General features: G+C 39.6%; 1 protein-coding gene across 2 annotated transcripts in view; it reads left to right on the forward strand.

Moving 5' to 3' along the window:
- Nucleotides 1-24,511, forward strand: part of CEP152 (centrosomal protein 152) — a 46,171-nt gene that overhangs the window by 19,860 nt on the left and 1,800 nt on the right. For both annotated transcript variants that reach the window (XM_054042129.1, XM_054042128.1), the window contains exons 9-25: nt 594-741; nt 2,464-2,555; nt 3,559-3,722; nt 4,621-4,828; nt 5,746-5,874; nt 5,996-6,126; nt 6,304-6,432; nt 6,594-6,729; nt 8,777-8,968; nt 9,673-9,960; nt 10,701-10,832; nt 11,459-12,109; nt 16,045-16,219; nt 20,109-20,288; nt 22,574-22,664; nt 22,759-22,865; nt 23,690-23,846. In XM_054042129.1, the coding sequence (XP_053898104.1) occupies nt 594-741; nt 2,464-2,555; nt 3,559-3,722; nt 4,621-4,828; nt 5,746-5,874; nt 5,996-6,126; nt 6,304-6,432; nt 6,594-6,729; nt 8,777-8,968; nt 9,673-9,960; nt 10,701-10,832; nt 11,459-12,109; nt 16,045-16,219; nt 20,109-20,288; nt 22,574-22,664; nt 22,759-22,865; nt 23,690-23,846 (3,110 nt within the window). The remainder of the gene's footprint in view (nt 1-593; nt 742-2,463; nt 2,556-3,558; nt 3,723-4,620; nt 4,829-5,745; nt 5,875-5,995; nt 6,127-6,303; nt 6,433-6,593; nt 6,730-8,776; nt 8,969-9,672; nt 9,961-10,700; nt 10,833-11,458; nt 12,110-16,044; nt 16,220-20,108; nt 20,289-22,573; nt 22,665-22,758; nt 22,866-23,689; nt 23,847-24,511) is intronic.

Here is a 24,511-nt window from a genome sequence, read left to right on the forward strand (position 1 = left end):
CCCTGCCTGGGGTTTACCTTGATGTAGCTAGGTGAGGTAAAAACTACTTGTCTTAACATTTACATCAAAGTAGGTTTCTTGATGTTAAGGTGCACACTTTTTTTTGCAATGAAGACAGTGTTTAGGTTATGTGATCTGAGCTGATGATAGAATCATAGAATATTAGGGTTGGAAGAGACCTCAGAGGTCATCTAGTCCAATCCCCTGCTCAAAGCAGGACCAACACCAACTAAATCATCCCAGCCAGGGCTTTGTCAAGCCGGGCCTTAAAAACCTCTCAGGATGGAGATTCCACCACTTCCCTAGGTAATCCATTCCAGTGCTTCACCACCCTCCTAGTGAAATAGCGTTTCCTAATATCCAACCTAGGCCTCCCCCACTGCAACTTGAGATTCTTGTAGACTTTGTAGCTTAAAAGCATTTTGATCATACTTTCTCTGCTATGTTTATGAACTAAGGAAAACCACTATCAGTATTGTCTCAATATCTCTGATGTATGCTTAATTTAATTGTATTTTAAATTTTACTAGATGACTATTTAGACTACTGCCTGTGAGAGTGATGGATTTGTAACTTGAAAAATCTCTCATTAGAAGGATCTTTGCTGTAATCTAAGGGAACATGTGAAGCAACTCGAAAGAATGCTAGAAGAAAGCAAACTAGAAAAAACAGAGATAATCAATCGACTGACGAGGAGCCTAGAAGAAAGCCAAAAGCAGTGTGCAAACTTACTGCAAACAGGTTAGTCTTGTGCATGCACCTTATCTGCTCTGGCAGAAACAACTTCCAATAAGGATAGAATTGCATAACAGGTGCAGCGTGACTAATAAACACATATTCGACTTTTTGGGAGGAAATAAGTTAACCATATATTTGAAATTCATTAAATGATTCTCGATTTGAAGTGAAATGTTAGGGCAAACTCCTAGTGCAAGATACATAGCATGAATGTGTAAAACTTGTCCCTTGTACTACTTCACAGTTGACTGTTGATAAACACTAACTTCAGCAATATGGCTGTGTCCAATTTCTTAAAAACTGTGCCTCAGGGCACTGGATGGTTTAGGAGATTGGTGATGAAATAGTGTTGTCACTTGGCCCAGATAAATAATGACTCAAAGCCATGAGTATTTAATTGGTGGCTAGTGGTTTCAGACCTTGTCTACACACACACTTTCAGTGGTTTAGCTAGATGTGTTTTCAAATGGACTTCATTCAACCTCTGCAAATTTGTGTGCAGGTTTTGGTTTGAGTGGCTTATTTTCGGTTCGTTAATACTGTTTATTTAAAAATAAAAATGTGTGAATGAAGCTAAGTCAAAATAAGCCTCTCTTAAACCAAAATAAGAGTGCTTGCCCACAGACTTGCACTGGTATAACTAAACTAATTAAGCAAACACAACATAAACAAATCCCCAAACAATGCCAGTTTATGTGTAAACAACCTTAGTTCATTTCTTTCTGGACTGGTGTCAACGTATCCCTGTTGTAGTTTGCCAAAAAGAGTACCATTGAATGCTATCTCCATAGAAGAATTAAGGATTTGAAACTAAAGGAAAAACAAACCAACTTTTCAGTTCCAGGCAGTCCCTTAAGAGCCACATTGAGGAGCATTAGCCAGACATTGTAAGGAACCTTGCACTATTGCTTCCATACTTGTAAGTGATTTGTAGATAGCCTTGAAGTTCTCCATCTTTTGACCAGATGTCTCATGATGAATTTATTTAATTGTTTGGTTTTTTAAGTAAAATAATATACTCTTAGAGACATGCCTCTCCTTTTCCTGTGGATCCCATTTTAAGAACCTGCTGAAAATGAGAATTCTGATGTACATATGTACAAGAGGCCTTCTTGATGAGGAGATGGTAGAAAAAGTCCAAATGGAGGGGAAAAATCTTTTTTTGTTAATTCTCTATAATAAAGCAATAAGTAATTATGAAACTAACAGGTAGTATTAAGTGGGATGCAGTCGGCCAGCCAAAGAGTGATGGACTACTGTGGAATACCCTTAAAAAAATATATTCAATTGGCAACTTCATAAAATTAGTCTTTATTTTTGAATTTTTTCAACCTCTTTTCCAAGGTATCCTTGTTCCTGCTGTTTTTTGGCATAGTCACACAATTTCCTTTTCGCTCCTGGTTAGTTACAAGAAAAGCAAACATTTGACATGCCTTATTCCTCCTAATTTTTATTTTAAAACTACCAGTATAAAGAAAAAAACCTGAAGAAATAAGGGTTTCTGAGCCTTGAACAAGCTGCTGTTTAAATCTGAGAATTGCAATAACCCTTTTTTCCAAGTAGCCAAAAAACTTTTTTCCATCTTTATAACTTGTATTTTAAAATAGCAGAGTTCATGAGCATAGTAAATGGAGTAAGGGCTACTGCCATAGTCGATATATTTACTTTTAATGGTGAATTTTCAGTAGTAATCTTCCTTACAGTAAGGATTCTCTTTCTCTATAGGCTCAATACAGGAGACAAATCAGTTACGATTACAACTGCAGCAAGCCCAGTCTGCACAGCTGATAAGCAACAACATGAACAAGACTTTGCAGGTTAATTTATTTTATGAAAAAATATTTTGTTAGAAAAGGGAGGGGATATAAAGGGGATATCTGCTAGGCTGAAGCACTTTATGGACATGTCATGGACGTTGACTGTATCAGTTGGTACTCCCATTACTGAAAGGAGACTGGCTCTCCCGAGTCACAGTGAATATTCCATGCCCGACTTGCTCATTAAAACACAGGGATACATGTGTCTCAGCAGGGCAAACTTTACATAATGTGTTTAACTAGTGTGCTGGTGGGAGAAGAATGGAAAGTATTTAAAATTCAAATCCTGTTTCCAGAGGGAGGAGAAATATCTAATTTAATTGGATAAATAGGGACTATTGGAAGTATAATATGGTTCTGAAGCTTATTTTCATGAGCAAGTATTACCATCATGAGCGAAGGGGGAGAATGCCTCTACCAATTATATCTGGAAGTCCATGTTCTCATTTTAGTTCAGATATTTAACTTGTAAAATCCTGCCATCTTTGAAACTATCAATCTTCTCACTGCTCCTAGCTGCTACTGCAGCTAAACTGCACCTCCCCCCTCCCTCCCCCCCCATACAGAGAGATCCCCATCATGATAACTGGGAGAAGAAAAGGAAGAGGTAAGGACATAAGAATCTGAAACCATCCCTTACCTGAATGCTAGCTGTGATACTAAGAACTCTGTAATATACTGGACATATAGTGAGAGTAAGAAATATTCCCTACTTGGTTTTTAATGTAACTTATAGTATAGTAAAGAGGCGCTCCCATAGGTGATTGAGTAATAACTGGTACTAGCAAAACAAACCATGTGTTTCTAGAATTAAAGCAATGCTTGGTGGTTCAAATGTGTATGGCCTGTAAATACAGAAATTAGTTTAGTAACTTGAGAAATTTGTTTTATTTTTAGTAACTTATCTGGGGAAATTCTTGTTGGGCCTAAAAGGCTTGATTTCCTGGTTTGCTTTGACTTAGTTGACCTGTTATCTATAATACTACTAGTTTGCCTTTTTTAGGAAGAGCTAACAGAACTAAAGGAAGAAATTGCTTTGTACGAATCTGCTGCCAAGCTTGGGGTGTTTCTGAATGACTCAAGTGGAGAACTTCATGTGGACATGACTGATTCTTATGTGGATTTGGGTATTAAAAAAGTCAACTGGAAAAAATCAAGATTTCACAGGTATTGGGTGACTATCATTCTAGCAAAAAAAAAAGTACTAAAACAGGTTATACAAATGATGCATCAGATCAGTCAACAGTAGAAGATGCAGTCTGTACAAAATTATTATATGTAATAATTTTTAAAAACCTCACTAAATTAGCAGCAGAGTACTTACAACAAACATGTGGAATTCTTCTTCACTTTGGTCCCCTCAGCGTATTTAATAAATTACCATAGATTATTCTAACATGGGAAACAGTGCCCACCTGCTCAGTTTGAACCATGCTTACGTGCAGATCTTTCTGATATTTGCCCACAGAAGTAGTCTGCAAACTCTGTAGTATGAATATTAGGAGTACAGGAAAATATTTGGATGATAAATCTGTACACTGAGCAAAGTGTCTTATTGCAGATAAAAGACAACCATTCCTTACCTGTTGAAACTCTTGGTCTTCAAGAACAGCCTATAGAAATACGTACAAATGCATTTGGACACTCAAAATGAGACTGCTTATTTACTTGTTTAAAACAATATTTTAACCAACTAATCACTAGTTGTAGCTCAATTTGTGCAGGGGTGAAGCAGTTTTAGGAAATGACTTCTTAATCCTGGAAACTCAGCTACTTGTTTTCTAATCAGTTGCATAGACCAGTTGCTGAAATATATTTATAATGATAATGCATTAAATGTATATTTGAAGTCCTTTCCAGGTAACATAATAACAAAGCAAACATAGTTTCTAGCATTGCTTGAGGTACTCGCTCATGGTGAGCTGTCTTCTTACACGTCTTCTTTTAACTGTTCTATTGTTGGTAGATTTGGTAAAGTAAAGTAGAGTTGCTGCTTGTTCTATTCTAAGCTTTTGGATGTCTACATGTTTTAACAAAATCGGACTGGCTATATTTTCTCTAACAGTACTGTGCAGAACAGAGATTTGGATAAAGAACTTTCTAAAGATGAGCTCATCGTAGAGTTGAAAACTGAAATGGAACGTTTATTGGGCAGTAACAAAATGAAAAGAAATCAGATTTCTCAGTTACAAAATGAACTTAAAGACTGTCAGAGGACAACAGAAGAACTCAAGCAGCTGTTGAAAATGGATAAAACCGCAAACGAGAATGAGGTTTGTTCATTTAAATATACCACTGAGCATTTGGACTTAATAGAACAAAGCAAAAACTCACTGGATTTAAAGTAAACCAAGCAAAACCTATAAGTGATCTCTCGTTTTTCTCTTGAGAACAGCAGTTACAAGTAATTTCTTTGAACTACATTTACAACAAGTAAATGAAGCTGTTCTTAACCTTAAGGAAGGGATTACTATTATGTAGAAATAGAATAAATAGCATCAGAGAAATTGGAAATAACTGGCAGATGTCTTTAAATTACCACCAGAACTTGGATAGTTTGTGCTGAGTTTCTGGTATGAGAACTTGCTTACAAATGATTGCAAGCTTTATTGACTGATTACTTTAAACTTCTCTGGAGAGTTCTGTTTCCTTGGAGGAAAGCAAATCGCAGCCTTGAGCTGAAAACTGCAAACTGTACAAGGAAGGGGCAATCATTTGGGTCAATGTAGCATTTCTCCCATACTACTTTTTTCCCCCATATTGAATGTTAATCTGTAAAGTGGCTTTTATAAATCAGACAAACTTGCTGTAATATGAAGAAAGCCATTACTACCCAACATATTACATGTGCAAACTGTGGCCTGAATGGTGGGGAATGAACGTATACCCTGCAAAGGCCTGATGTCTCAATTAGATGGTAGTTGGCATTCAACTCTGGTATAGGGCATTGGGTGTATGCTTCTCGAATGAACCCAGAAGACCTTACAAAAAATCATAAAGATTGTTATATGGGCTGAATACTTATAATCATAGTGTCCTGTATTTTGCAGTGAAGCCATTGCCTTTTACTGCTTATTTATTTATTTGTATCAAGGAAAAATATTTGCTTAACATGTTAACTTCTAAAGCAAGTATGTCTACATGTATGTCTGAAGACTTGTTCCAACTTAGTTTTATGTTTTCTTGATAGCCTAAAATAAGTAGTGTAGAAAATCTGACTGAAACCTTGTGGTCCACTCCATCTGCTTCTGATAATTATCTTCAAAAAGAGCTTCTGAGACTTAGAAAAGTGAATCAGGATTTACAACAAGAGGCTGAGGTGAGTTTGTCATATTTGCCCTAAGGGAAAAAAGTAAAAGACCAGCCAAATTATCCAAAATGTAAATTAGGATGCATTCTTTAAAATTTTCTTTTCATGATTTTGACTTTCATTTGTATAGAACTATAGTTCATGTATTCGAGAGCTTAAAGCAAGTGAGGAAAAACTGAAAATTGCAAACCAAGATCTGTGTAGTCAAATGAGACAAATGATTCAGGACTTTGATCGGGATAAACAAGAAGCCGTTGACAGGTAACTTTGTTAAACGCATCTCCAACTTTAACCGCATGACCTGCGTAGGTCCTCTTGTACCACCTTTGTACAGAGATGGTGGCATTAGACCTCATGTTTATTACCAAAAAAAAAAAAATTCAGCTGCACTTGTACATAAACAGTTGAATGAAGCTTTAACTTTTTTCTCCATCCTAGGTGTGAAAGAACCTATCAGCAACACCATGAAGATACAAAAGCCCAGCTTCGGGAAGACCTCATGGAGAGGCATGCTGCAGAAAAAGAACAACTCATTCAGGCTTATGAAGAGACCATCTCACAGTTAAAGTAAGACTTTTATCAATTTTGACGTCCTTAATTAGACTGAGGGTCTACCATGAAGTGGCCCTTTTCAGTCACACTTGAAATAATTTCCTTTATAAATTATGAACAGTTTGTGATCGTGTTTGTGAATTTAAAGAATAACAATTTAAAATGACTTGTGTAAGGGCTGACATGGATGAGTTGAACAAGGAGATGATTGCAGTGAAGGAATGTTACATAGCAGTCTGTGGAGAGAAAGACACACTGGAAACCACTTTGAGGAAGAAACTTGAACAAGAGCAGCAGTCAAAGGAAGAGAAGGTACAAGAGAAAATATCGTTGATTAACATTGGAGAATGCTTTGTATCTAAACTAAAAGTATGGGAAAGGTATTGAATTGCATTACTTTTCCTTTTGGCTGATGCATTCCATCAGGAGTGAAGGGCTGAGTTCCACTTCTGGTTTTTGTTCATGGGCTAGAGTATAAATCTATGTACACACTTTGAGCTATAGCAGAATACCTGTTGCCAATGGGAAGTTGTCAGAGAGAAATGATAGAATATAGCCTTTATATAGTACCTAAACTTTGGTTATCCTTATTTGTTTACTCATACCTTATTGTCACATTTAAAATTGTTTAATGGAAAAGTTATGTTCCTGTTTAGGACCACTGCTATTTCTGGCCTTTATTTCCTTTTCCTTCATATCCTCCTTTCTTTTTATCTCTCTCATCTTTCTTTGCATCTGTGTTCTGTTCTGCATTTTTCTCCCTGCAACAGTTTCTAAGTCCAGCCTTCTTGTGGGCTTCACTTATACCCCTTTCCCATTCCATCTGCTAAAAGGATCAGTAGTTAAATAGTTAATGCTGACACTGAATTGCCATTGTTAGACTTTAAAGTTGACGTTTCAGCAAGATTAAAAGGCTACAGGGGAGTTCACGCTTTTGAATCATTGTTCTGAAGCTGTCTGCACACTTAGGGCAGACATCCTCACATAGGCTTATACTCGAGGCTTGTCTGCACTACAGAGCCTTTACAGTATAGCTATGCCAGCATAGCTTCATAGTGGAGAAGCACCGTAAACCAACAGAAGGAATTCTGCTGGCATATCTACACCACCTCCTTGAATAACATTAGCTATGCTGACAGAAGCACTCATATGTTGGCATAGTTGTGTCTACGCTGGGGGTTTTGAACTGATTTAAATCACCTTGATTTAAATCACCAAGTGGAAAGCTTCAATTTAAATCATTGATTTTCATCAACTTTTCCATTTGTACTTCAGTTATTAGCTAAAGAAAGGTGCATTTTCATTGGTTGATATAACCGTTAAAGCATGTTGATTTACAGCTAAATAGAGTCCTTACCAAATCGAGTGTACATATTTTTGCTACATAGGAGAGTACACTATAACTATGTACATTTATTTAAGCAATTATATAGCTTAATATAGCTAATGGAAATTCACTTCTCTTGACCTGAGGTTTTTCAGCAATATGAATTTAGTTCCTTTGTGTTTGAGGTGCACATGAAGAGGAAAGTAATTTTGTGTTGGGCTTCTTTTTGTTTTGTTTAAACTATTTTACTGTGCATTATGGTAGTGGTTCGTCTTGTAGGTGTGCAGCTATATCAGAAATTTAACGAATGTAGCTATCAGAAAATGCTGTGTTCACTAGCTGATAGCACACATGAAAAGGTGCATGATCATTGTAGCTTTCTCTCTTCCTCCTCGTAGCTGTCCTATGAAAAATGTAGTGGCTGGTTAGAATTGTGACATCAGATGTAGCTCCTCCCACTACCTGCTCATTTGCATACATCAATCCTATTTAGCATTGTTATGATCTGAAAAGGGACTCTGTACAAGTTGATTCTATGTCGAACTTGTTCAGCATACAGGCTAGAGTTATTTTTCTAACTGCGTACACGGCAAGCTCCATCTGGAATCTGAAAAGTGTTTTCTATTTCTCATCTATAATGACAGTGAATTAAAGCTACCCACTTTTTTTATTCATGAGGTAGAATACAATCTATTTTGTTTTTCTATAGGTGTATTAACTCTGAAGGGGCTATTTGGTGTGGAAACTGTCTTCTTTAGCAAAGCAGCATAAATGGATGTATGCAACTCCAAACACACTGGGAGCAGATATGTTGACTCAAAAGTCACTTTTACAATAGTCACTTATGATAATAATCACACTTTATCTTAGATTTTCCTCTGGATTAATATTTTGTCATCAAGAGATCAATGATAAAGTGCACAGACTTTTTATAGTCTTAATAAGGTTTCTTTCCACATTCCAATCTCTTCTTTCTGGTGCATGTTATTGTTGGTTAAAGTTTGTTCAGTTGTATGCTTGAATTTTGCCTAGTTCAAGAAACAGTTATTGGAAGAAAAAGAAGACTCTCTTAACCATCTGAGGACTGAACTAGAAGAAAAGCACAGGAATTCTATTATAACAGCAAAAAGCCAATGGCTGAAAGAAAAAGAAGTCAATATTAAGCAGCAAGTGGAAAATGAAGTGGCATTAGCCAAAGTCCAGTGGGAGAAGGAACAGAAAGAGGTGTGGGGCTTATACTAATAGACACAAAGAAGTTCATAAACTTCTATTAATGGACACTTAGGGGCAGATCCTCAGCTGTCATAGCTCAATTTAAAGTCACTGGAACTACGACAACTTAAACCAGTTGAGGATCTGTCCCTTTAAGCCTAATCCTGAGAAGTACTGAGTTGCTGAAATCAATGGGAGTTGTGGATGCTCAGTATATCTTGATCAGGCTTTAATTTAAAATTAACATGTAAAATTCACAATAACTGCACCCATAAGCACATCTAAATATTTCACTTGAATTCTGGAATGGGTGATTCAACATTTTCTACTTGCCATTTGCTTTAGTAGCTATGCAAACTTACTTGCACATCTTCTATCACCTTCTCTAAAATTGTTGCACGGGAACACAAAAGCACTCTGCCTTTGTTACTAACCACATGCTCCTAAGTATTGATTTGTTACGTTTAACTTGAGTGCTCTAATGGGACTTGGTAAAAAGTATCTAAAGAAGCTTAAATTCCACTAATCCTTCAGAAATGGAGGTCGTCTTGTCTCTACAGAAACAACTTTATGTCCTCTGAGCATGGGTGTCACTCTCTTTTTCGCAGGGAAGGGTGTACACGTCAACTGAGACTACATTATTTGACCAGTAATAATTCTAGTTTTTAGGTATTTCAGCAATATTTTTTCTTCTAAAAAAATACTCTCTTATATAGATCAAAGAACAAGCTATCCAGGAAATAGAAAGAGTGTGGCAAAGCAGACTGGATCGAACTCTAGAGGAAACTAAGAAAGCTTTAGTTGAACTTCAAGATTGCGGCAGCCAAACTGACCAAGTAACCATAACAGATGAAACATCAAGTAAGGAGATTGCAAGGATGGTTAAGGAGCAAAAATTGCAACTGGAGGAGGCACTGAAAGAAAAGGAGAAGGCTGTTAGAGAGGCCTTGAAAGAACTTGAAACAGAACTGGAGAGGAAACATCATGAAAATATTGCCAGTCAGGTAATAGATACATTTCACCCTGTTAATTGTTTTACAGCGTTCAAACGTATGCAAAGTGGGTGCTACCAAATCAGAATGGTAATGTTTTATGCTTGCTTGTTACTTGCTCTCAGTAAATGACAACATAAGATGCAAAGCAGTAGAGAAGCTGACCCTAAATATATGTTTTAAGCAGAGGAAATTATTACAAAGCAGGTTTAATTGTACCTTACCTGAGTACTTCGACTTCCTGTATTTGATAGCCTCAAAAATTCTAAAAATATTAGTCTTCTGTTTTCCTCTGCCTGATGTTATAGAAATTAACAGATTTGTGTTGGGACTTTGAAAATGTTATGAAAAAGCTAATAGCATAGCTAGAGAACCACTGGCCTAACTTTAACATGTTTTATAAACTCTGTAACATAACTCAATAGAATGAGTCAGTACATGAGTTCCTGAATTGTTGAGCAAAAACACTTGATGTATTTTTTTTTTTTGGTTAATTAGTTTAAGATACAATTAATGCTTCTTAATTCCTCTTTTTTTGGTAAAGGAACCTCAAGCTCTAATGCAGTGGAATTTACTGTTTAAAAAAAAAAAATGCAGTAACCCTGGTACTCTACTCTCTGTAAACACTGGCAATTGAAATGGAAATTCAGTTGGTCTTGTGTTAATGTACAACGTCACAGTGTTAAAAATGAAACCACGTTTTAACTCTAATGGTTAAAATGACCTCTTCTTTCTCCATTCCTCTTTTGAAGGTAGAAACAGCTTTGACCAAAGCTCATGCCAGGTGGCTGAAAGAATTAACAGAACTTGAAGAGTACAAAGCAAATCTAAAGGCAGAACGAGAGAAATGGGAGAGAGAATATGAAATCAATGCAGCAAAACAGGTAGCAGAGAATGTTTATTAGGATGCTTGGTAGTTCACTAGCTTATTTATTATAAAATTTGAAAAAAAGCTTAATTCAGTTTTCCAGCAAAAAAAATTGAGCCCTGATTCAACAAAGCCTATGCTTAAGTGCTGTGCTAAACTGAGGTCTTAGGGAAGTAAATTACTCTGTTTAAAATTGTGGGTAGATTTCTCCATTAGTGGAAATAAGCAGAATTAGAATGATGAAACAAATTTCTGGAAGCCGGAGACAAATAATTTGTTACTGAAATCCATAATAGGATATCTAGACTGACTTACAAAACTCTTCTGACTGCAGTGGAGAAACACCTGTAATCGTTCTTTCTGAAACAACTCCATTAACGTTTCATCTTAATTGGAGTTTTGTTTTGTTTTGTTTTTCCTTAGACTTCTGCAAGATGTTTAATATATAGTAAAGCTGGATATCACATTGATTAGGTAGGAGGGATACTTACTGAGCAATACAGTACAATGTGTGCATCAACATTTTCAAACAGTGTTCATCTGTTTGTTAAAGTTTATGTGGTTATAGCCAAACATACCCAACATGAAAATCCTTAAGGGTTTGCTGACCGACTGTTTTAAAATATATTTTGCCTTCTTTAGCTATCGCTAGTTCTTTCAGCAGCTGAAGAGAAATGGAAGAAACAACTTGAGAACACAGAGAAATCTGGAGCCAGAACCAAAGAGCTTGAAGAGAAGATCATTTCCCTTAGAAGGGAACTGGAGCTAAAGAAAGAAGAAATCCCTGCAACTGTTAAAGCAGAGCTAGCACAGGCTCGTGCTCAGTGGAACAAAGAAAAGCAAGAAGAAATCCTCCGGCTACAGGAACAAAATGAGCGAGACTACCGTTCATTCTTAGACGACCATAGAAATAAAATAAATGAGGTGCTTGTAACAGCTAAGGAAGATCTTATGAAGCAGAAAAATGAATTGCTGATTCAGAAAGAGGCAGAACTTAAGATGTGTCTGGACCAAAAGCAACGAGAATGGGCAGCTCAGGAAACAAAGAGACTCCAAGAGGAAATTCACCAATATGAGGAGAAGATTCTAATTGAACTTGAGTTCCTGTTAGGAGAAATCCATGAAGAACTAGTCAAGAACAGAAATAATGAGCATACTTGGCAGGATACATGTTCCAATAGTGCCCTTCAGTTAAACCACCAATACAAGGAAAAGCTAAAGGCTTCCCTACAGAAGGCTTATAACGGCACAGTGCACACAATTCTAGAAAAAGCCAGGCAAGAATGGAGAGAGGTAACAATTCTATAAATTAAAAATATAACTTTGCCAACCATGAGAAGGGACTTCTCTGATAACTGTCATAGGACTTTGCCCATCCCCCAAGAAATTATATATGATATTGTGGATCAAAAAAGTAAAACGATTGAGTTTCTTACTAATCTATTCCTAAATCTTTAGAAAAGAGATGGAAGATTCCCTCTTAAATAAATAAGTGAAAAAAGAGGACTACAGGTATAGCTTTGGTGACCTTTTAAATATTTATGTCAGACAAATTCAAATTAGAAATAAGCAGACATTTTTAACAGAGAGTGTGATTAGCTATTGGAACCATCTCCCTTGCTATCAAGACTGGACGCCCTTCTAGAAGATACACTTTAGTCAAACACAAGTTATTTAGCTCAATATAAGGGTAATTGGGTGAAATTCTATAGCCTGTGTTTTTCCAGGAGGTCAGACTGGCCTTCTGACCTTAACTCAAGAAATTCATTCATAGATTTGAAGTTGGTTTAGAATGTTTATCTGGAGGAATTTCAAAAATTGTCTTCCAAAGTCAAAGAAATGGATTCTGTGTTCTACAGGATCAAATATCCTCTTTAACAACAGTTTGCATATTTTACAAGCTTCAAACTCTTATGCATTATATCCTATAAACTGCTGATATAGACTTGGTGTAATCTTTTGAATAGAAATTTAAAAGAATGAACCCAGAATTCTGCCACCTACCCGAGCTGTATACAAAAGGTATACTGGAAGCACATGCTATTGATTTCACTCAAACACTTCAAACCACATAGCAAAATACTTATTCTTGCTCTCCAATTCTAACATATAGTACAGAGGTGGACAAACTACAGCCTGCGGGCCACATCATGTGACCAGACCTGGCCTGGGAGGCTAGCCCTGGCCCCTCCCCTGCAGCCTCAGCTCGCTCGCTCCGCTGCTAGTACAATGCTCTGGGCGGCGGGGCAGTGCAGCTGCAGAGCTCGGCCTGATCTGGTCTCTGTGCTGCGTGGTGGCATGGCCCGGCTCAAGCCGGGAGGCACGGCTGTAGCGCCCCACCAGTGCTCCAGGCAGTGTAGTAAGGGGGTACAGAACAGGGGGGGTTGGATAGAGGGCAGGGGAATCCGGTGTGGTTGTTCAGGGCAGACGGGGGAGAAAAAGGGGGTTGAATGGGGGCAGTCAGGAAGGGGGGGGTTTGGATGGGGCGGCAGGGTCAGTTAGGGGAGGGGATCGTGGCCCGGCCCCCACCTCCTATCTCTCCTCCCCCCTCCCCCCAGGACTCCTGCCCCATCCAACCCCACTCTGTTCCCTGACTGGCCCCGGAACCCCTGCCCCGACTTCCTGGCAGAGGTTCCGGGGCCAGTCGGGACAGGGAGAAGGGGCAGTTGAATGGGGCAGGGGTCCCGGGAGGGCTATCAGGAATGAGAGGAGGGGTTGGATGGGGCAGTGGAGGTCCGGGGGCGGTCTGGGGACAGGGAGTGGGGTGGTGTGGATGGGGCAGGAGTCCCGGGGGGAGGGGGGGAGAGATAGGAGGTGGGGGCCGGGCCATGACCCCCTCCCCTAACTGGCCCTCCATACAATTTACAAAACCCGTTGTGGCCCTCAGGCCAAAAAGTTTGCCCACTCCTGATATAGTATGAGTAAGGCTACATTTTAGTCACTGGTATTTTTAGTAAAAGTCATGGACTGGTCACAGGCAGTAAACAAAAATTCACGGCCCATGAGCCTGTCCATGACTTGTACTATATACCCCTGACTAAATCTTGGGCGCTTTGGGGCAGGGAGCGGCTGGGGACTGCTAGGGGTGCTTGGCGGGCCCTCAGAAGTCACAGAATTCCTGGAAAGTCACGGAATCTGACTTCTGAGATCTCCATGACAGATTCGCAGCCTTAAGTATGAGGATTGCAACATAATACAAAGAAAATAAACAGTAAATAACTGCAGCTGGATTGGGCTCTCAGCTAAAAGATTGAATGGCCAGATAATACTGCATTCACACAGACAACATCATCTTGTCCTGATTCTGGTCTCTCATCATTGTAAACCTGGAGTAATTCCACTGAAGTCAGTGGAATTATACTGGTGTAAAACTACTATGAGCAGTATTGGATCCAATGTCTAATTCTTCCACAAAACCAGGTTGCCATCTTGATGTTACCGAATTCCATCCATTTGACGATGGATGTATTCTGCACTGTTAATTTGAACATCTCATTGTTGCTAAGGGTCCTGGTGTCATGTTTGTGCTGATTGCAGTATTTCATCAAGAAATTTATCCTGGAATGCAGTCTTACATACCCAATATGACTATTGCCAAATGGACAAACCAGGCTGATTAGTCAGTAACCAGTAATTCTCCTACTTTTCTGATCTATATTGGGTGTGCCAAGGGGACGAATCCTCCAAGCTTGTTTGTAGTAATGACACCTGTGTAACACTTCTACTTCTGTTAGCTTTATTGAGACCTTCAGACACTACATAGATCTCCCATTTCTGCTTCTCTCTGATATTTAAAAATTAGAGAAGGCAATTTTAAATCAGTCATACAAAGAACCTACTACAGGCTTGACAATTGTTTGAAAATGTACTGTCACTGATTTAAAATAGTCTTGCTTGACTTTACCAGGATAGTAAAAATTCTTGTCTTGCCTGTCTCCACCCTGAACATCATCTTACCCTCTCCTCTAAAAGGAAATAGGCAGAATTTACAAGGCTTACACAAAGCCAGAAGTAGAACTCTCAATACTCTATCAATCTTCCTTTTTATTTGTTTTTCTATTCTTTATTTGGAAAATGCCTCTCCTGCATTGCCCATCATAACTGTCACTTTTGATTATGGGGGAGCAGACCATTGGAACTTTCATAACCACCCAACATTATGTAGAATACCTCATTCATCAGTTGGGGAATCATCTAAGAACATGGCAAAAACACATAGCATCTTGCCATTTGTCTTATCCCTTCAAGAAAGAGAACGTGAGTAAGGAACTACCTGTCATAAGGCTACTACCAGTATGTGGTGGGGCAACCAATTTCTGCTTAAAGCTCACCCCAATCTCAATCAAATGAATAATTGTACATTTAATTTTTTTCTGATGTAGCCATAAAATATTCTCACTGATAATGCATAGAATCAGGAGCTTTTACTTATGCCTGGTACATCTGGTCTAAACAATGAGTCCCATTTCAAACAGGACTATGTTAACATGCATCTTTTAGTTCAAGCTAGCCGGGTCTACAGGGGGCAGTTACAGTGCAACAGTTTAGTGGATGCTGCAGTTGACATCCCTATAGTCCGCACTGCAGGGCCATGTAGACAAGCCTTGAGAGGCAAAAGTTTTGGTGAAAGCCCTTGGCAAATAATCAACATTTATTAATATTCAGTTAAACTTCTAAACTACTGATTATTTGAACCACTTAACTATCCAATGAGTTCCTTGGGATTCCTTAGCAATTTCTTCTATTACATTTGCCACACCTACAAACAAGAAAGTGAAATTATCTTTTTCTGCCCTTCCACTATCCCTAGTCAAGCAGGAACTTTATAAATAGGATCTAATTCCTTTCCACTGGACACATCCTTGAATAGTTTCAGCTTGTTTTAGGCTATGCTTATTTCTGCCTTATTCAGAAACTAATTGAAGCTTACCAAAAATACCATCAGGAGGACAAAGTACTAATAAAGCTGCAGCTATGAATAAGAGAACACTGGTAAACTGGCGGTAGGGTAACTTTCTCCTTCTACCTTGAATGTGCAGTTTTAGAACTACAATAAAGGTTTTCCCATCTCTAGATTAAAATTGTTCAAAGCTAATGGAGGCATTGTGGGATGATCCATTTGTGTTTGCTTCCCAGACTGTTTCTGGGTGTGGCTATTTCTAAGTATCCATGAACATTATGTTTTGTACTACTTACTGAGTATTCCTGATATCTGGTTTCAATTACAGAAACATGAAGAACTAATCTTCAGTTTAAAAGAAACAGAGCAGTCTTGCGTGCAAAACGGTGAAGGAGAAACTGGGGACAAGGCAAGACCACCTATGTATGATGTTGGACTCCAAGTAGAAATACAAAAAATATTAAGAAGGCAGCCACCTTTGCAAGACGCTGAAATGGATAATGGTATTCTTGGTTTTGCTTTTCAGTTAAATCTTGTAAATTTCATTGTGCAGCATATAAAATGTATTTTTAGCTAGCATCAGTCTTCTGTAATAACACTTGTCACTTGTAACTAGATTCACAAACATAGGCATCACAATGCTGAGTGTCACCATGCCTAACTTTTAGGCTGCTAGAAAATTACTGGGATCTACAAAACCTGGGTGAGGTGCCTAGGCTCATTATACAATGAATGGGGAGAGATAGGCACCTCAGAATGGGATTCACAAAAGCCAGCATGGTAGATAGCTCCTCGCCTAAACTAGCCAAAGGGAGATGCCAAGCTGACTGGGTGTGTGCTATGCTCAGCACCTCTCTTGGGATAGCTGGCTAAGTCCAGGCCGCAGGGAGATGCCTCCCTCTGCTTGGGAGTCTCTGCTGCAAACAAACCCTTGGTGTTAGGCTCCTATGACATTTTAGCAAGAACCTGAGGGTGGGGGATGGGAAGAGGAGGAGTAGGAGTAGTTCCCTGATAAGGTTTAGCCCAGTGGTTAGGATACTCACCTGGGATTTGGGAGGCCCTGGTTCAAGTCTTCCCTCCACCTGAGGGAAAGAAGGGATTTGAACCTCTCAGGTGGGTGCCCTAACCACTGGGTTATGGGATGTTCTGATTGGGGCTTGTAACCTATTGTAACCTTTATGTTGAAATGTTTCCAATTAATATAAAGTTAAAAATAAGGATACAATAAAACACAACTTAGTTTTCAGGTTCAAGTCTCTAGGTCGAAAATGATAGAAAATTAATTTAGTAGAGGACCTCTAGGTGACACTTTGGTCAAATCAAACTTTATTTAAAAGAAAAATGATTAGTTTGATACTAATGATACTCTTTTAATGTTAATTGGAGCTCTCCTCAATTTTAACAAAACTACTCCTTTTATAATCTGTTATAATACTAATTAACATTTAGCCTAACCATTACTATAGTCTTATTTCCACACCTCCTTATTGATTCTTTACATTACACATTATTTAAATTAACATCTATTGCAACATCCTTCCCATACTATCAATACAGATAGCATTTTAATAAAACATTCTCAATTTTTAAAAACATTTTATTAAAAACCTTGCTAAAACCAGTTAACCAAAACATAACCACAGCATAATCTTGGGTCATGTCTTTGCTAATTGTAATTTTCCCATCTCATTGTCTCCAACTTATCTCTAACTTTCTCACACTAGCAACCTCAGTTTCCCAGTCTCCTCTATGCTTAGGCCAATTAGGCCAAAACCTAATTTCTATTTAACATAGGCTACAGACTCCCTCAGTCTCTCCTGTTGAAGTGGTCTCAGTTTGGATAAATAATGGGCCAGAGAGAGACAGCAAGCATGAGAGACTGACTCTGTGGCCTGGTGGTGCAAGCACTCACCCAGAATCCCAGTCCCTCTGCTCCACTGACGTTTTAAAAATTATTTATCTACAATGGAACAGCTTTAATAGGAGAGTCTGAGGGAGCCCCACATCAGAATATCTCATAACCTAATGGTTAGGGCACTCACCGGAGAGGTGGCAGATCCCTGTTCAAATACCTTTTCCTTCTTAAATGGAGGTGGGACTTGAACCAGGGCACTGTCCAATCCCAGGTGAGAACTTTCAGCCCAGTGGCTAGGGTAACAAGGGACGTTCTCTTCCTCCCCAGCTGTTTTGTTTAAACTCCCCAATGGAGGCCTAATCCAATAGGCAAAGTCTGAACATTCCTACCGGCTCAGACCCTACAGGCAAGTTAGGCTTTATCTTCCCCTAGTTCGTGGCTCACACTGGGACTTAGGCATCCGGATGCCTGGTGTGGAGCTGCAGTGCGAATGCTCAGACACAGAAATATAGGCACCTAGGGAAGTTTTCCTGCAAAAATTTAAAGGCTGAATGAGTTTAGGTGCCTATGGGGTTTGGCGAAAGCCACGTGTGAGGTTTGTGAATCCCAGGGGAGCCTGAATCTGGGACTAACGCGACTACTGCCACTTTAGACACCGAAGTCCTTCTGTGAATCTAGCCCTTAATGACTTATGAAATCAAAGGGCAAACACTCTACTATAATTAGTGAATATATGGATGATGTAGCACACTTAATATGTACCTTGATTATTTTTCCCCTTTAAACTAAGTGTCTCAATACTGCACAAACTTTTATTTCATTAGAACAGAAACGCTGCAGTGAGTGTATGGCACTTGGTCGCTAGATTACTGATCCAGTGACATAATTTTATTTTTATTTTTTATTTTTAATAAAATGTTGTATGCTTTCTGGTTTTAAAAAGTCAGTCTTCAGGTTGTGAGCAAATAGGCGCCGTCTTTGGCTCTGAATCCGAATAATAAGTCAAAGGGGGCAGAGGTGGACAAAAGAACTTCCATGTTTTGCACTGAAGTCCCTGTAGGGTAGGTTGTATAGGGCTGTGTTTGTACATGATACTTCTTAAACCAAAACCTCTGATCTCAGGTATGAATCGTGAAAAACAAATGCTTTGGAGGTCAAACTATAGCAGTGGTCCCCAACATTTTCTGTGGGGCAGGCGCCGGACGACTAGCCACCGAGGACCGTGGCCACTGTCAAGCAGTCACTGCAATGCCGCCATGAAGCAGCGTCATCAAGAGGTGTCGCCGCCGAAATGCCACCAAAATTCGGCGGCATTTCGGCGGTAGCATTTCTTGACGTTGCCGCTTCTCGGCGGCATTTCGGCGGCTGCTTTTCCAGCGGCCAGTAGGCGGGTGCACATGGATGCCCCAGCGGGCGCCATGGCGCCTGCGGGCACCGCATTGACGACCCCTGAACTATAGCATTCCCCCATGGCGCGTATGAGTCAAGGAATTCCATGTTCATGTTCAAAATATATTTTGTCATGCTGGGTGAAACCTGATTTGAGACAAAGTTCAGATTTTTTTTTTAAATCATGGAATTACTGCTCTAGAATAATTTGACTTTATAGTATTTTAAGTTAACCAGAAATGTTGTAGCTTGCTCCCAAAGGTCTTGTATACAGTGTGGCAGGGTCAGGGCCTGTGCATAGAATCATAGAATATCAGGGTTGGAAAGGACTTCAGGAGGTCATCTAGTCCAACCCCTGCTCAAAGCAGGACCAATCCCCAGAAAGTTTTTTTACCCCCGATCCCTAAATGGCCCCCTCACAACCCTGGGTTTAGCAGGCCCATGCTCAAACCACTGAAGAAACATCACAGGAGGCCCCCAGGTTATGCACAAAGCCCTCTCTGGGGTTTCATGTTTGTCTTTAGAGTTCTTATGCTACCAAAAGAACATAAAGCAACAAAACCCATGAGAGTCTCTGGCCCTATGCCCATAGTGCGGCTTAAATTCCTTCACCACCAAAATAACAAACCATCTATTAAACACAACATAGTATATATAACCAGTGCAGCTCTTCTGCTTCTGGAGCTCCCTCTCCTGGCTGTAGAAAGCAGCCGTTTTCCCTCTCTGGGAAGTAGCCCAGCCTGTCTTTTTGTTTCTTAACCTAACTGGACTCAGCTGCATCTGATCCAGCTGGGAGTGCCTCCCTGAGATGCTCCAAGAGCCCTGCTAGAATTTATTTTAAAAAAATACAGTTCCCAAATCCACACCACTGTCTGCATCAGTGGTACCTCCCTCTACACTCATGACACTGCTGGGATGGGTACGTTGTGGCTGCAGTGCACAAAAAGATGTAAAATTTATAAACCCTGTAACAAATACTACATTTGGATTGTGTCTATAGCCTCTTATGAGAGTTTTAGTTAGATAAATAGTGTACACTTTCCTAGGGTGTAAAGGAATATCTAATTACAACCCTAGAAATAATATGCTTGATTTTGGTTCTCTTGATTCTATGGCTGATGTATAACTTGTAGTAATTACTATTGCAGATCAGAAATGTAAGAAAAGGAACCTTTGGTCTCATGAAGATTTTTGCTGTGACCACTGTTGCCAACAGCTTGAAACAAAGGAGAGAGAATGCCAGGATCTAAAAAGAAAGCTGGAGAAAGCCTGCAGGCACCTCCAGCTTGCAGTAAGGGAACACAAAGCTAAAGTAGAGCAAATCCGAGGTTAGTATCTCTACTCACCTACATAGAATTCTGAATAGTTTCATTTCCTGCTGGTTGTATGAATCTGTCCTTCATCTTTGAGCTGTAGAGTGCAGCTGCTGTAATGGTACATGTCTAAATAACTCTCAGCCCTAATGAATTCACTTTCTAATAGTAATCATTCATCACAGAACTTTCTTCTGAACCTTTATATCCTGGGGACTAGCACAGAGATCAGCATTTTGATTCATTCTGTGGTCTTTGAATGGGACTGTTCTAGGAAAATTTACTGACCACGGATGTTCTTCGGGCACTTTGTCCACCTGGATCCCACTATAAGCTTGTATGCCCGGTGTGCACGAGCCTGTAACCTTTTAGCCAGCAGCGTCTACTGTGGCTGCATGTGTGCTCTGCAGGGTATAAAGAGTTGAGCGGTCCCAACCGCCACACAGTTCCTTCTCACAGCCTGTGGTAGTGAGTCAGACCCCACTGTTCTCCACCTTTGCTGTAGTCCTTAGATTGTTTTAGAGTTAATAGCTTAGTTTTAGTCTTAGTGTACTTTTAATAAGCTTTAAAGAGACAGTGACTTAAATAATAATAAAAAAGGGGGGGAAATCCACACAACTTTTTCCCTTTCATTTTAGAAGCTTACCTTGCTACTGAGAAATAGGTCCCAATGGCAGAGGACCGGCTTTAGAATTTTCCCTGCTTTCGAAACAGTTATGCCTGCCCAAGATGCACATACAAAATGTCTGCTTTGTTTAGGGGAGTCTTGTGCCCCTAGCAAGTGTGCCATTCGGAACTCTTTTTCTAAGTGCACACAAACAGCTCATGATACTCAAGGTGGGAAGGAGCAAAAATCTCTGGATGGAGTTTGGATCAGTTGCCTTCTCTAAAAGTCATTGCCCCTCTGGCTTACCTAAACCAGCTCCTTTGAAAATTGCATTGGCACATGAAACTTCAAAGACTGTAGAATCATGTTCTTCTGCTGTGCACTTTGTCCTCTATCTTTGGTGACAGACATTGCTTCCTTAGCACCATTGGCATCAGTGCCATATACTACAGGTTCATTTGGTACCTCATCCTGATAAGACTTCTGCTGAGACTCTTCCATTGGTACCATCAGTCATGATACCATTGATATTGCTACTGCTTGCTATGTCCTCCAAGGCTGCTTTCACGTCTCCTGCAGATCCTACCATCACTCTGGAACTGGAGTCCCCTTTCCTTGACGTGTCTCTTTATCTCTGGTATCTAAGTCTCTGCTGGTTCCAGAGCCCAGGGTGCCAAAGATGGACCAATGAGAGATGTTCTAATGGAAGAAAACTGAAATGAAGATGAAACGCAAAGATATTACTCCATTGTGGCAGCTTCTAGATCAGATGCTCAGCTTGGCATCATTGTTGTACAATCGTGATTTAGGCAGAACTTCTATACCCTCCTTTATACCCTTGTTGTAAGGAGTTTTGAGGTTGAACAAGGTGCATGCACATCCCCCCCCGGACGCCGCTAGCTAAAGATCCGGGCTCATGGCCACACTTACAGTGGAATCCATATGGACAAGAGCATCTCTAAATTCCAGTTGCTGTAAGATAAGCAAACTGTTTTTCAACATGCTTCACTTCACCTCTCCTCCCCACCTGGTGTCATAGTTGTCGCATTAAGCTATTTTTTATATAGAAAAGCGTGCTAGCTGCTTTGTCACGATGAATGTTTATATTCAGTCCTGTCTACCCCAGCAAGACAACCACTTCCATCACTATTGTAAGAGGCATGCCACTCACTGCATATCTTGCTCACAGAGCCAGTGGTTCCTGTGCATTTAGCTTGTGCCATTGCAGACTTCATGGGCCTGGCCCACTGAAATATTTAACTGCACAAGCCAATGTGCACTGATTGAGTCAGAGGTGAAGATTAGGATCTGTGCCCCCCCCAATATATTCAATGTGCAAACTCTATCAGTGTTTAAATGACTTTTAGTATACAGTCAGATTAGACATACACAGCGAATCCCATCTTCCTTTGGAATGTCAGCTGGTGGTTGTTAAAAATACCCTGATGCATGTGTGAAGTGTAAAATATGTGAAATGTCTACACCACTACTGAGTCCATCATACTGCTTTTATATTCAGACTTCAAATGACCTATGGTCTAGTTAGTTCCTAACTATGTCATTTTGATGGCATGGCTGCCTTTGAAACACTGACCTCTTATCACAGAGACAGTAATTTTACAAGAAGATGTTTATGAAGATGTTTAAATGGATTAAAAATATACAGATCAATTAACTGTCTTGATTTTTGTAGAAAATGAGAGAGTCCTAGAGGCTCTAATGGAAGAAAACTGTGAGATGAAGATGAAACTCAAAGATCTGAAAACATACAACACACCACCCAGGTATTTTAAAAAAAGCCTGAACAAACTGGCTTCCATTGAAGTCATCCTACCTGTCTTGTAGTTATAAAGTACTGCATGTTTTGTGTGCTTTCAGGTCATTGTCGGAGGGGGCTATTTCAAAACCTTGTACCTCCTGTGATGGTGTAAAAGGCTTGGAAGAAATGCGCTCACAATATATTAAAGCTGTGGGCAAAATTAAGGGTAAGTGCTAATGAGAGTAAGTTCACACACACACAACTGCAAATCACACTCTCATCAGCCAGTTCATGCAAGAATCCAAACCAGTGTCAGATTTCTGACAGTCTGCTGAGGAGTGAAATTTGCTCCTTTTCACCTTTCCCTTCCCAAATAACACAAATATATGTATAATATATGAAAAACATCTATGTTCTCTCCTTGCACCAAAGTGTTCCTTAAGATCACACTCTCAAACCTCACATTGTATGCTCTCCTGGTACATGTTAGTTTTTTTAATAGAGAGAATGCAAGAAGTTGAATTATCATTTAATCCTATAAAAACTCGTTGCAACAAGTATGGACCTGATGCTGCCGGCCTTACTTACTTTGTAGTACATGATTACATGGCAATGAGGCTACTCTTATAGTACAATACTACTCAACATGAGGGAGGTTGGCAGAATCTAGCCCCATACAAATTGTTTTAAGCTGTTATCATAAATAGCAAGGGCTGCTTTGTGTCATTGAATAACTGGGCTCTATTGTTTCTTCTGCACTATAATTTTCAGCAAATGACAGCCTTCCCCACCAAAGAATTTGTCCTCAGGGACATTTAATTGTCCCTTGTTTTATATCCCCACATTCCAGGCCCTGTGTTTTAACCACACTCTTTTTGGCTGAAGAGGACTAGATCAAATGCCATTCCTTATTTGACTGCAGTGGTTACTGTTGAGTGCCACGCTGCCATTGCAACACGTCTACCCTCAATCTTCCTACCCCGTGGCCAGGTTGTCTCAAATCCCTTTTTCCTTTTGACACTCCATACTAATGAAATTACATTTACGTAGGTGATATGCTTCGTTATATCCATGAAAGCAAAGAGAGAGCAGCTGAAATGATTAAAGCAGAGGTTTTAAGGGAACGTCAAGAGACTGCCCGGAAAATGCGCAAATACTACTTGATTTGTCTTCAGCAGCTTCTCAATGATGATGGGAAACACGAAGGGTGAGTCCCAAACAGATCCATTCGAAATTATTGTATAGCACATATACTTGAAGAAAATAGAAATATACAAGAACATAGAAAGTCATATATTAAGCCCCGATTAGTTGCCCATTGTTTGTTTACTCTGAGGTTGTGCTGGTCCGCAAGCCCAGCTGGGTCTGCTTTAAACTCCATCAAATACATACTTTGGTGTGGGTCCTTCAATCCAACTGGCATCCTCTTCAGTGAACTTTGTGACTAAGACTAGCTGAGCAGCCTTTTTTAATACCTTCTCAACAAGTACCCTTGATTCTCCAGAAAGTTTCCGTCAAGTAAATAGGTGAACAGGAAAACCTCATGTTGTGACTTCACAGCAATTGTGCAGCTTTACAAAATTTAAATCAGGCTGTAAAAGGAGGGGGAATGAGCTTGTACCTTTGCTTGCTTGCTTGCTTGCTTGAAGTATTAAAAGGTTGTGGAATGTTTAAACAAAAACCAAAAATGGGAAAAAAATTAAACAATTTCTCCCTCTGGCTTTTCTGGAGGACTTGTCTGAGAGGGGGTCTCAGATACTGTTACTTTTCTCAGGTTTAATTGAAGGAACAGGGTAATTTGAATTTCTAACATATTTTTTCTCTGGAGTGTTTGTGTGGCAACTGAGGTAAATAGGAAAAGCTAGTTAGCTT

The sequence above is a fragment of the Malaclemys terrapin genome, chromosome 10 (genome assembly GCF_027887155.1).
Source record: "Malaclemys terrapin pileata isolate rMalTer1 chromosome 10, rMalTer1.hap1, whole genome shotgun sequence".
Taxonomy (NCBI): domain Eukaryota; kingdom Metazoa; phylum Chordata; order Testudines; family Emydidae; genus Malaclemys; species Malaclemys terrapin.